The sequence below is a fragment of the Sorex araneus genome, chromosome 3 (genome assembly GCF_027595985.1).
Source record: "Sorex araneus isolate mSorAra2 chromosome 3, mSorAra2.pri, whole genome shotgun sequence".
Taxonomy (NCBI): Eukaryota; Metazoa; Chordata; class Mammalia; order Eulipotyphla; family Soricidae; genus Sorex; species Sorex araneus.
The window spans coordinates 219604930-219618780 of NC_073304.1; the positions used below are offsets into that span (position 1 = coordinate 219604930).

At 46.4% G+C, this 13851-nt stretch overlaps 1 protein-coding gene across 7 annotated transcripts in view; it reads left to right on the top strand.

Moving 5' to 3' along the window:
* The first annotated feature begins 3026 nt into the window (after positions 1–3026).
* ATP6V0A1 (ATPase H+ transporting V0 subunit a1) overlaps positions 3027–13851 on the top strand; it is a 74379-nt gene continuing 63554 nt past the window's right edge. For all 7 annotated transcript variants that reach the window (XM_055131516.1, XM_055131517.1, XM_004608790.2 and 4 more), the window contains exons 1-2: positions 3027–3160; positions 5223–5386. In XM_055131516.1, the coding sequence (XP_054987491.1) occupies positions 5270–5386 (117 nt within the window). In that variant the 5' untranslated portion in view covers positions 3027–3160; positions 5223–5269. The remainder of the gene's footprint in view (positions 3161–5222; positions 5387–13851) is intronic.

Sequence of the window (13851 nt, forward strand, 5' to 3'; positions counted from 1 at the left end):
GGCTTGGGGATAACTCAGGAGTTACTCCTGGCAGTGATACGGGGACCATATGGGATGCCGGAGATTGAACCCAGGTCGGTTATGTGCAAGGACAGCAACCTACCCCCAGTACTATCTCTCCAGTCCCAAAAGATTCTAATTTAGGCTAACTAAGAGAAGCACTCTTTACTGGGAGTTGAGGGTGGGTAGGCAGCCATGCTGGGGCTTTAACATGCAAAGTATCTGTTCTACTTCTTGAGCCCATCCCTACTTCCAGATACAGCCATTTTTCATTATTTTATTTTTCACAGTTCCAGGAATCAGACCTAGTTCCTCACACATGCAAGGTAAGTGGTCTACCACTGAGCCACACGTTCACCCCTCAAACAGTGTAATATTCTGGAACACAGGAAAGGGTGTCCAACTGGCTGGGTTTGAACCTGGAACTAACATTTACAATCTGCATGACCTTGGGCAAATTAGTGTGTCTTAATTTCACCTTATCTGTTCAACGGGATAACAGTGTCTATCTCCTAGTGTTGGTGAAGATTAAATGAGTTCCTATTTATAAAGCACTTAGAAAAGTGCCTGACATAGTGTAACGTTAATTACATGGCACTCACCACTCTCTCCTAATGATTGGAACTTCATTTCTTATTCAACTGGGAGCTACTCTAAGACTGGAAGCCTGCGTGTTTCATTTCCCTGTGCTTGGTACCTAGTCTGTCACATAGCAGGCTCTCACCAAACATCTGTGGCCTGAGTGGCATTATTCAGCTATTTTGGGGCTTGGAGAAAGGAAGTAGCACTGTAGCACTGCCGTCCGTTGTTCATCGATCTGCTCGAGCGGGCACCAGTAATGTTTCCATCGTGAGACTTGTTGTTACTGTTTTTGGCATATCGAGTACACCATGGGTAGCTTGCCAGGCTCTGTCATGCAGGCAGGATACTCTCAGTAGCTTGCTAGGCTCTCCGACAGGGACAGAGGAATCGAACCCGAGTCAGCCGCGTGCAAGGTAAATGCCCTACGTGCTGTGCTATCGCTCCAGTCCAGAGAAGGCAGATAGATGGAAAAATAGACGCATCCCACACTGAAGTCCTGAAAGTTGATAACAGGCAGAACTGCCAAGGAAGAGAGCACAAAGGGAAAAGAAACAGAAGCTGGAGAAAGATTCATGGCAGGAGTCTGAAGCAGAGACGCGAAATGTGCCAACTTTCAAGGAAGGCAAGGGAAAGGAAGTTGTAATGAGACTGGAGTCCAGGCCAAATCATCTTAAATTTGGACAATGAAAAGTCAGTAGTTAGTGAGCAGCTGACCCTGAAGTTAAAAACATGCTAAAAAGAAAAAAATAGTTTCATAAAACTGGAAAGATTATTCAGCAACTTTGGTCTTGCACTCAGCCCATTTTGATCCTGGGCATCCCATATGGTCCCCAAGCTCTGCCAGGAGTAATTCTGAGGTGCAAAGCTAGGAGTTACCCTTGAGCACCACTGGTTGTAACCCAAAAATTAATTAAAAAAAAGTTTCAGAGAAAGGAAATGACTTTTGTGCAATAGTTTTCTAAAAGTTGGCAAGCCTTCAAGTTCCTCTCTTAAACTCACATCTGTATCTCTCTGGGTGTTTCCTCTCAACTAAACCTCAAGTTATAAAAAAAAATTCAGAGAAAAACGCTGTTTTTGCTCTTCATAACTTACATTCTAGGCAAGATTACATTCTTTGTTTTTTCTAGATTGACAAATATTACCCACATCACATTTCTATCTGCTCATTAGATCTGAATCTCAATAGGGTTCTACCACCCACGGAGACCCAAGAACTGGTTTCCCGAGTTTTTCCGGATTTAGTTCTGGTTATTAGGAAGAACTTGGGGTTCCTTAATAGGCCAAAGGAGTCAATATCATTTTTCAAGAAAGGGGTTATCAATACTATGTTGCCATCACTGTTGCATCGAATAAAAATGAAGTGATTCTTGTAAATAATTTGAAGTGTATGAATCCAAGTGATCATATGGGCTTACAAGGAGGCCCAGGATTGAAATTTTACTATCAGTTTTCCCCAACGGGTAATTGGAAAGAAGTTGAATGACTTGAGCTGTTGAGAGGACAGAACTCAAGCACTCTTTTTTGGAGGGGGCAGAAGGGGTCTGGGTTTGGGGGGGGGAGGGTCACACCGGTGGTGCTCAAGGGTCACTCTTGGCTACCATGGAGGACCACATGAGGTACCAGGGAGCCAACTGGGTCAGCTACACTTTAGGTTTTTCACACTAAGAGAAGGAGCCCCTGGTTAAAAGTCACTACCCACTCTGGTGTTTATTATTATTATTATTTATGGGGCCACCCCCCCCAATCACTCCTGGGGGGGAGGGGAAATGTGAATCAGCCATGTAAAAGGCAAACAGGGTGGGAAAGGGAGGGGTATACCCGAGATATCGGTGGTGGGGAATGTGCACTGGTGGAGGGATGGGTGTTTGATCATTGTGAGATTATAACCCAAACATGAAAGCTTGTAACTATCTCGGCTGATTCAATAAAAAAAAAAAAAAAAAAAGGTGAGTTAAAAAAAAAAAGGCAAACGCCTTTCTCGCTAGACACTCGCTCTGGGCCCCCCATATCTGGTGTTGTAAACTTTCTCCCCGCTAAAATAAAGGCAGGCAGGTCTCCACGCAAGCTTCATCTCAGGGGTCTCTCCCCTTCCTTCAGGCCCCTTCCTCGAGGAGCTGAGACTCTCAGTCCACGGAGCGGACGTTAAAAGTGCAGGCAAAAATTTATTAAAAATATATTAAAAAGCGCAGGCAGCGCTGCCTCGGGGTGGGGGAGACTGAGGGGACGAAAAGGAAAAAAAAAAAAAAGCTTCGGAAGCACTCAGACGTCTCCGGCCCCGCGCACCTGCCGAGCCCGTCCCACAGGTCGGCCGCCCTCGGCGCAGCCGCGGTACAAGATGGCGTCCGCGCGGCTGCGCCCCCGCGCGCGCCCCCGCGGACTCTGCACTGCGGCGGCCGAGCCAGGCCGCACCCCATTGGCCGGCTCCGATGAGGTCACGGCGGGGGCGGGGGCGGGCGGCGGCGCGGGGGCGGAGCTCTGCGCACGCACGCGCGTCGGGGCCCTGCTGCTGCCCGAGCCGCGGGGGCTGTGGCCTCGGTTTGCGGCGCGTCTGTGGTGGCGGCCGGCTCCGCGGCTGGAGGTGAGCTGCGGGCTGGGTGAAAGGGGGCTTGGAGGGACCGCGCGGCAGCCGCCCCCTCCCCCCGAGAGGCACACGGACTCCTTCCCTCCTGTCCGTCGCCTGTCTGAAGGAATTAGCCGCGCTCTTAAGTCTGTGAGAAGAAATGGGTGATCACTCGACCCCACCTGTGGGTAGAGGAAGGACCGGAGACTCACTTCTCTGTGAAACCTTCCCCTATTTCAGGGGCCGGCGGCGGGGAGGAACGGAAGCGTCTTGGGTCTGCAGAAGAATTGGGGGGCGGGGGCTCCTCCGCTTTGAACCCCCGCCCCCGGGAGGAGGTCGGGGTGCCTGGGCTCTGGGGGAGTCGGGCAGCAGGTGAAGTTGAACCCCTCCCGAGGAGGGGAGGCCCGGAAGGGAACGGGGCGTGGGCACCCGGGTTCCGACTCACCTTGCGCAGGTGATTTCTAATGTGACTGGCGAGGACCCCACCCATGACCCCCCACGCGCCACCCCCCCCCCCCATCGCTTTGCCTCTATTTCTGCTTGGCCCTGGGCGGTCAAATACGTGGTGGCAGATCCGAGATGTTCCCGAACAGGCGAGAAAAACTCACCCTTGGTCGTTATTGACAGCCTCGGCATTGACAGAGTCTCGATTTGATGGTTTTAGTGGCGGTGGAATCTGCCCTTGGTTTTATTGTGGTTTTTTTTTTTTGTTTTATTTTTTATTTTTCTGGAGCGGAGGAGAATATGTGAGAAGCTGGTAACAGGGTATTTTATTTTTGTTGGTTTTGACTTGAGTTCATATATAGAACGCTCTTAAAAATCAAGCGCTATTATCCCTGCGGAAACCCCGTGTTCATCCGAATGAAATGCACGAAGGTTTTTTTGTCAAGGTTTCTCTCAAAATGTCTCCCCGCCTTCCCGAGGCATCATCGCTCTTCCTGCGAGGCCAGTCACGATGTCTCCATCAGGAGGTCCTCATGCTAGAAAGGACACGCCGTGGGTCGTCCTGCCCGTCTGCGCTGCACCGCGCTATATAGCTGGCGGAAAAAAAAATAATTGCAGTTTCAGGACCACTGATAGCGCCAATTGTCTTTCATAACCGGCCGCGATAAGACTACCCTAAAAACGAAAGCTCGTTGGGCTGGTGGTAGAGAAGTGGAAGAATGTAATTAACCTTGAATGTGGGGATGAGAAGCGGCGGCGGCGGAGGTGGAAAGCGAATTCTCTGTGCCTCAATAAAATTGCTTTGTCATCCATGGTCAATATGCTGTCGTGCTTGATACCAGCTTAGCGTGAAGCTGGGTGTTTTTTCTTTCATTTTGGCCTTTTAGGGAATACTTGTGTGTTTAGAGACCCCAGGGAGAAAGCGGTGCTTTTCAAAGGTTTGGAAGGTTAAACCCTTTACGGTAGTTACAGCTTTAAGACAGTGCTGGTGCTTGGGCTATTGAAAATGATCAGTGAGCGGAGGGAAAACTAGTCCTTAACAGAGGCATCCATTATGAATGAGATGGTGAGATGGTAATCCAGGGCTCTGCTGTTTGTTTTCTGACTCAACCAAGAAAGAGAACAAGAAAAAGAAAGCAGTGGCTCTGTCGCTACACCATGATGTTGCGTATTGGGGTATTTGTTTTTTAGGGGTTGGTGTTTTTTGGTCATACCTGGTGATGCTCAGGGACTACTCCCAACCCTGTGCTGGAGATGAAATCTGGGCTTCCAGCATGCAAAATATGTGATCTCTCTCCGGCCCTGCATTGAATATTTCAAGAGCTGCTGGTGATTCCCATTTCCTGTTTTGATCTGGAAATGTTCTCATGTATTGAGTTGTCCCAAATATTGTCATTTGGTCTTGATGTTGACTGCAGAGGAAGTGAGTGGCTTTCCATCAGGCTCTCTGTGGGAGAGGGTTCAGCAGCAGCCTTTGCAATTTCTCCTTTCCATCTTTCGAAGCAGGATGTCAAAACAGTCGTTAGACAACTGTCAGCATGGGATGGAAGCTAGGAAATGCACTTCCAGGGCTGTGGTTGGCTCTTAGCCCTTTCAGCAATTTCCAAGGTCATGTAATTTTCTCTTTTTGCCTTAGGTTCCAGAGAAATCCACATACTCACTTGACTGGTACTCTCTGCCACCATGGGGGAGCTTTTCCGGAGCGAGGAGATGACGCTGGCCCAGCTTTTTCTACAGTCTGAAGCTGCTTATTGTTGTGTCAGTGAATTAGGAGAACTAGGAAAGGTGCAGTTTCGTGATGTAAGTATCTGTGATGTTTCTTTTATTATTGCCAATCTCTTTTTTTTTTTTATCATAGCCAATTGCCTTATGAGTTTTTTTTTTTTTTTTTTTGTCACAACCAAACTGCTGCTGTGCTCAAGCTGTACTCCTGGCTCTGCACTTAGGGTTTACCCCTGGCATGCTTAGGGGGCCCATATGGGGTGCTGGGGATTGAACCCAGGACAGCCACGTGCTCGGTAATATCCAGTATTATTCGTGGAATGTGTTTTATTTTGTTTTTCTGTTTGACCTTCCCTGTGGTGCTGAGGACCACCAGGGCTATAACCATTGGTGCCCAGGAAGCCATGTGGTGCCAAGGATCAAACCCAGGACCCACTGCATTCCAGGCATGTGTTCCAGCTCTTAATTTTATTTTAGCTTTTTTGGTTTATATCCAGCAATGCTCAGGGGTGACTCCTGTGCTCAGAAATCCCTCTGCTGGGCGTCAGAGCACCATGTAGGGTGCTAGGGATCCAACCCCAGTCGGTTGCATGCAAGGCAAGCGCCCTACCCACTCTCCAGCACCCCCTCCCCTCCAACCCTTTAAACTATCTCCCAGCCCCTGAATATTTTACATTTGCAAAATAACATTATTGCGTGGTTTTACTGTTGGTGGAGTATGTACTTCCAGTTGTCTTTCTAGAAGTGAGAATGATTTGATTCAGTCCTTTCATGCTTTTGCTGGCTCCCCCTTGAGAATAATTCTGAGCATTCTCAAGCTAAGTACTGGGAGTGTGGGTAGAGGACACACACACTAGCTTATTCGAAGATTGCTTTTGGGCTTCTTAACACCTGTACTGGGTTTTTTTCTTTATTTTCTTTTCATTGTCAAGCTCTTTATAAATAAGCAAAAACTGAGTGTCCCTTTATTTTGAGGCATTCAGCTGGATCATTGGAGAAGATTTTAGAAGAACATGGACCATATAAGTAAAAACCAGTGTCTTCTGGGCTTCTGGTCTGATCAGGAAGGCACAGGATATGCGGCTGAAAGATGGAGGACTCAGCACTTCCTTATGCCAACTCAGGCTCTATGTTAAGAATAACACACTGTCAGGATTTTACATTCCTCAGTCTGAGCACTTGATTACAGTCTCTCCTCTTTTTTGACCTAAGCACTCTGAAGATACCTTTCAGTAGCCTTGGTGCCCACAAGATATTTAGTATGTAATGAATAATGATGCACGGCTGAACGAAATAGGAGGTGTCAGAAAGTAATAGGATTAATATCTACTTATTGAAATTGACATGTTTTCGGGAAGTTCTTACTCTGCCCAGAACTTGCACAAAGACAGGCCCGTAACTTGCTCTTAGAGCCTTTTGATACAGTCTCTCTTCATATGTTCTCTTCCCTGCCTGATACTTTCTCTTACCTTTTGGTGACTCATCAATTGGTGGGCTTTCCTCATTCTAGTTTTTACTGTTCCTTAAGTTGTTCTCTACTTGCTCTGGAAAAGGTTTCCCACACCCTCGTCTTCCTTTACCACCTTTTTGTTGGTGATCTCCCCTCTCTTCAAATATTCTGTTTTTATTCACTAACCCGCAAATCTCATTTCCCAAGCACCATCTCTGTATTTACAACTCTGTTAGATTCTTGTCATCTCTTTGTCTTTATTTTTGTTTTTGGGCCACACAATGATGCTGAGGGGTAACTCCAGGCTCTGTACTCAAGAATTACTCCCTGCAATGCCAGGGACCTTATGGAGTTCTGAGGATTGAACCCAGGTCAGCTGCATGCAAGGCATACACCCTACCTTCTTCTCTCTAGCCCTATATTGTTGTCATCTCTGCTTCTCAGGCTTAATCATCTAAATCCCTGAATCCTACCTTTCATCTGGTCTTCCTATTTTTTGAAGTTTTTTGTTTGTTTGCTTTGGTTTTGGGGCCACACCTGGCAATGCTCAGAGCTCACTCCTGTCTACTTAGGGATGATTTCTGGCAAGACTTGGAGGACCATATGGGGTGCAGGGATCAATTCTAGGTTAGCTGCATGCAAGGCAAGTGCCCTACCTGATGTTCTGTCACTCTCACCGTATCTGAACTTTCTAAATGTGAAGTAGTGTGTTTATATTTTTCCAGTTTTTTGTTTGTGAAACCAGTCTATACAGAGTTGTTTTTTCCCTCTCCCCTGCCCTTGTTTGTGGTTGTTGAGATGAATGGAGGTTGTGCACTTGACGGTGGAGCTCATACTTCGTTGTGCTTGCTGGGGATTGCATACCCTATCTTTGCAGCACACCAAATATCATGTCCCTTGAGCAACCAGCGTTTAAAATGGCTGTTCTATCCAGCATTGTACTTAGCAGTATGATGAGGAATTGAATGCGCAGCCTCATTTTCTGTAAGTCAGGTGCTCTAGCCTTATTTAGCATTCTGAACTTTTACTTATGATGGAGTTCATTTCCAAATTATAGGGAGTGATGTAATGAATACCTATATTTCTACTTCCTAATTAAGAGATAAAAGCCCACATATAATTGAAGTCTTCTCTAGGTCCTTCCTTTTTTTTGTTCTGCTTTGTTTTGGGAGCCACTCCTGGCAGTGATCAGGGTTTACTTCTGGATCTGCACAAAGGGATCGCTCCTGGCAGTTCTCAGGGGACAACACGGGGTTGCTGGGGAGTGAACTTGGGTGCACTGCAGCCTGCTTAGCGCCCTGCATCCTGCCTGCTATTCTATTGCTCTAGCCCCTTCTCTATGTCCTTCCTATATGCTGTTTCTCTCCCCTCCTCACAAAAGTATTTTCAGTGATTTTTGCTTTTAGGATTTTTATGTGTTCTCAGTTTTCACTTTTGCTATGTATATATCACTAATAGGCATTTCATTTTGGAATTGGAATTGCCCACATCTCAATTAGAGGTATAATTCCTTTCTTTTACTACATGAAGTTTACTCTTCTCTCCCTCATATTGCTTAAATAAAACTATTTTACTTCACTAAAGTATGCACTGTAGCACTTTAGCACTGTCGTCCCATTGTTCATCGATTTGCTCGAGTGGGTACCAGTAACGTCTCTATTGTGAGACGTTACTGTTTTTGGCATATCAAATATGCCACGGGTAGTTTGCCAGGCTCTGCCGTGCGGGCGGGATACTCTCAGTAGCTTGCCGGGCTCTCCGAGAGGGATGGAGGAATCAAACCTGGGTTGGCCTCGTGTAAAGCAAACGCCCTACTCGCTGTGCTATGGATCCAGCCCAAAATATATGTAGTGTTTATATATATATATTTTATTATTATTATTATTTTTTTTTTGCTTTTTTGGGTCACACTCTGCATTGCACAGGGGCCGGAGCGATAGCACAGCGGGTAGGGCGTTTGCCTTGCACGTGGCCGACCCGGGTTCGATCCCCGGCATCCCATATGGTCCCCCAAGCACCGCCAGGAGCAATTCCTGAGTGCAAAGCCAGGAGTAACCCCTGAGCATCGCTGGGTGTGATCCAAAAAGCAAAAAAAAAAAAAAAAGTTTCCTTAGAGGAAAGTGTGTGAAGATTGTTGTATCTCATTGAGCCCTTGTATAAGAGATTACTAACATGTTGTTACAGGTTGAGCCTTGTTTGCTAATATTTCTTTGAGATTTGTTGCCTTCTACTTTGCATTCCATCCAATGTGGTGTGCTACTCTTGGTACATCAGTGGTGAAGAGTATGAGATGTCGTGTGGCTGCAAATGCAGCTATGCACTTCAGAAATTCTAAACTTTTAAATAGGGTGATATAGCTGGAGTTAAATTTTTAACTGGATGGTGACTCTGGGATCCAGCAGCATCTTTGCAGCTTGTTGTGCTCTTCTGAGGTCTATTTGTGAGTCTCTGGATCATGGCCATTAATGATTACATGGTGCCAGAGGAAGTTCGTGAGTGTGACTGCCAGGCTCCAGGGAGATGGGGGGAGGTCACCCATTCCTGACTCTGTGCAAGCCTGGAGATTTTGGTTACAAAACCCACATATCTGGGGCTGGAGTGATAGCACAGCGGGTAGGGCGTTTGCCTTGCACGCGGCCGACCCGGGTTCGAATCCCAGCATCCCATATGGTCCCCTGAGCACCGCCAGGGGTGATTCCTGAGTGCATGAGCCAGGAGTGACCCCTGTGCATCGCCGGGTGTGACCCAAAAAGCAAAAAAAAAAAAAAAAAAAAAAAACCCACATATCTGAGTTTTTCAGCAAATTCACTTATGGATGAGGCTCATCCAAGCCTGTGGAGATTGGCCGTGAGCATAGCAAGCCCCTAATTTTTATGTTCTGATACTGTATATATGGGACTAGATAGGTAACTGTACAGGCTGGAGTACATGCTTTGCATGCAGGGGGCATGAGTTCAAATTCTGCCACTGCATGGCTGTATGGTGTCCCTCGCTCCACTGGGAGTGACTCCCGCCCCCTCTCCCAAGCTCTTCAGGGTGTGGTCCCCAAACCAACTACTATGTACATCTATAGTGCCATTGTATATTCCTCCAGGTGCTTTTATTTATTTATTTATTTATTTATTTATTTTGCTTTTTGGGTCACACCCAGCGATGCTCAGGGGTTACTCCTGGCTTTGCACTCAGGAATTACTCCTGGCATTGCTTGGGGGACCATATGGGATGCCGGGGATCGAACCCGGGTCGGCTGCGTGCAAGGCAAACACCCTACCCACTGTGCTATCGCTCCGGCCCCCTCCAGGTGCTTTTAAAGGTCATCATATGTGGCTGTTTTTTCTTTCTTCAACTTTCTCCCACCTCCTTCCTTGTTATTGATGTTGCATTGACCAGGGTTGCACCTTCAGGTCTGGCTGGGAGTCACACAGCACAGGGTGGTGCTCACACACTTGGATATGGTGCCCCCCTTAGATTTGTACTCCTTCAGTTGCGGTCACACACGTGTTTACTTACAGATATTGGTTGTAGTGCTTGACGGGACTCGCTGCAGTGCTCCTACACGTGCTTGCCAGGCTCGAACTTCTGGCTATAGGGCTTGCTCCTCTGTTTGGTGGAGCTGCTGGTCAAGGACCACACCCATTTGTGAAGCTTGCTTGCTTTATTTATTTATTTATTTATTTATTTGTGGTGTAAGGGATCACACATCAATAAAAATGATGTGGGTTATTTTTGGAGGGGCCCACACTTGGCAGTGATCAGGAGCTAATCCTGACTCAGGTTTGAGGGGTCACTCCTAATGATGCTCAGGGGAACATATTCGGTGCCGGGATCAAACCAGGGTCAGTTGCATGTAAGGTGGGAGCTTTAATCTCTGTTCTTTCAGGGCTGGAGTGATAGTACAGCGGGTAGGGCATTTGCCTTGCACTCGGCTGACCTGGGTTCGATTCCCAGCATCCCAGATGGTCCCCTGAACACCGCCAGGAATAATTCCTGAGTGCATGAGCCAGTAGTAACCCCTGTGCATCGCCGGGTGTTAACCCAGAAAGCAAAGACACAAAACAAAACAAAACAAAAAAAACCAAACTAACCTGTGTTCTCTCTTTCCAGCCCTTTCTGTCTTTTTTTTTTCTTCTCAGGCAGTGAGAGGGGGGACTGTGGGGGGAGCTGTGTGGGGATCAAACTGGCCCGACAGTAGGTAAGGCAAACGTCTTAATACTGTACTATCTCTTTGACTTCCACCTGTGATTTTATTATTTGTTTGTGGGCCACACCAGGCAGTGCTCAGGGCTTACTCCTGGTTTTGTGCTCTGGAACCACTCCTGGCAAGGGCTTTGGAGATCATATGTGGTACCAGGGATCCAACCCAAGTCAGCCAAGTTGAAGGCCTGTGCCCTACCTGCTGTCGTATTGCTCTAGCCCCCATATGTGAGTTTCAATTACTATTCATATACGTAGCATTCATTCATTCCTCTAAATTGCTATGTAGCTATTACAAGAAATATTTATTGGTATTTTGGTGTTTGTGGAGATCCCAAACACCAGTTGGGATTAGTTGAAGTGAATTGTTGTTTAAGGAAAAGAGAGCACCAAACACAAGCCCAGAGGCCAGGGAATAGGGGTCTAAGGAGTCACCCCTAGTTCATTGTTGTTGTTGTTTTCCTTTCTGTTGAACATTTTGATTGATAGCAGTTCTTTGCTGTTACATGGTTGCTCTGATAGACTTTAAGATTTTGTACTCTGAAAATCTTAATTTAAGATTATTGAGGAGCCGGAGAGATAGTACGAGGTTAAGGTGCTGGCCTTCCATCCTGCCATCGGGGCATCACATATGGTTCTCTGAGCATAGAGCCAGGAATAACCCCTGAGCACTGCTGGTATGGCTCAAGAACAAAACAAACAAACAAAATATTGGGTGTTACGGGCATATTTCAATGGTAGGGTGAAGGCTTTTCATGTATGAAGCTCTGTGCTGAATCCTTTTTGCCCCCTAACTACTGTAGACCCCATATTATGCTATTATTTACAGCATTAAAGTGGAGAGGGACTGAGAGGTAGTTCAGTAGTCTGGAGCAAATGCTTTGCATACTAGAGGCCTCAGTTTGATACCTTACACCTCATGGTCCGCCTCGGCACTGCTGAGAGTGACCCCCAAGCGCCGGGCAAGAGTAGCCCTTGGGTACTTCTGGACAATTAGAATTGAGAAATGTTTATAGAAATAGTTTATTTTTTTTTCTTTTTGGGTCACACCCAGTGATGCTCAGGGGTTACTCCTGGCTCCACACTCAGGAATTGCTCCTGGCGGTGCTGGGGGACCATATGGGATGCCGGGGATCAAACCTGGGTCAGCCGAGTGCAAGGCAAATGCCCTATCCACTGTACTATCACTCTGGTCTCTAGAATTGAGAAATGTTTAAAAAATAATTTATTGAATAATTAAAAAATTTGAATAATAGGCCAACTACATGTTAGCATAAATGGTATTTTTATGAAATCAGGAGTACATTTTTCCAATAAAAAGAAAGCTAGAAGAGTGGTCATTGTTTTTATATTTTTTTAATTTATTTTAAAAGTTATTTATATTTTTGTTTTGGGGGATCACACCTGGTGATACTAAGGACTTACTCCTTGCTCTGTGATCAGAGTTCACTTCTGGCCATCTTTCGGGGATCAGACCTGGGTCTATTGCATTAAGGGTCGGCCTACCCACTGTTCTATCATTCTGCCTCCAGTTTTTTTTTTTTTTTTGCTTTTTGGGTCACACCTGGCGATGCACAGGGGTTACTCCTGGCTCTGCACTCAGGAATTACCCCTGGCGGTGCTCAGGGGACCATATGGGATGCTGGGAATCGAACCCGGGTCGGCCGCGTGCAAGGCAAACGCCCTACCCGCTGTGCTATTGCTCCAGCCCCTGCCTCCAGTTTTTGCTTTTTTGTGTGTTTGTTTGTTTGTAGGCCACACCCAGCATGCTTAGGGGTTACTGGCTCTACACTGAGGAGTTACTTTGGTGGGATTCAGGGGACCATACAGGGTTTGAGGGATAGAACTCAGGTTGGTCACTTGCAAGGCAAATGCCCTAGTCCAGTTTTTAATATATATTTTTATAGCTCCAGCTCCAGTTTTTACAAATATATTTTTAGATTTTTTATTGATTAGGATTCTGTGTATATAATACTTTTAATGATGGTTTCTCATGCATGAAATTCCAATACCACACCCATCATCAGTGTCCCTACCTTGTTTTTGCATTTCTGAAAATTGCTTTCATATCTGCATTAGTAGAAGAGGGGGGGATGCTTACCTTTGCTTTTATAGTCTGCTACACCATACACCATGAACCTGTGGACAATGTCACCAAGCATTTATGAGAGGATGAGAAGGAAGAGGGGAATTGTATCTTGATTATTGTCGTGGGAATAGATTTGAAATCATTGACAGCTGATCGTACTGGGAGGATGCTGCTGATTGTCATGCGCACCTTTCACTGCTAGGGTCAAAGTTTACTTCTTGAGCACACCTCAACAGGCATTCCTGTCATGATTGAGAGTTCCCATTGTTCCTACTGTGTCAACAGTGAAGAATTGTTTTAGGGACTGGGGAGATAGCTCAGAGGGCCAGAATGCATGCTTTACGTGCTGGTTCATTTCCTGGTACTGCATCCTGGCCCTGAGCACTCCTGAGAGCAACTCCCCAGCACTGCCAGGGTGGCTCCCCCCAAAACACACACAAAAAATTGTTTAATTCTTTACTCAGGCTTAAATAAGTTTGCTAATGTAAGCAGGTAAGAAGCGGCATCTCGCTGCTTTTATTTGTGCTTAACTAGTTAAAACAGTTGATACCTTTATTATCCGTTTTGTTTTTGGTGGTGGGAGGATGGTTTTAGGGGCACACTGGCAATAGTGAGGGCTTAACTCCTGTCTCTGCTCAGGGATCATTCCTGGCAGTGTTGGGGACCATATGCAGTGGCAGGGATGAAACCAGGGTTAGTTGCATGTGAGGCACACACCTTAATCCACATATGATCATTCTCTCCTGCCCCTATTGTTGGATACAGTGTTTTGTTTTTTTTTTTCATGAATATGTATGTCATCTTCCTTTT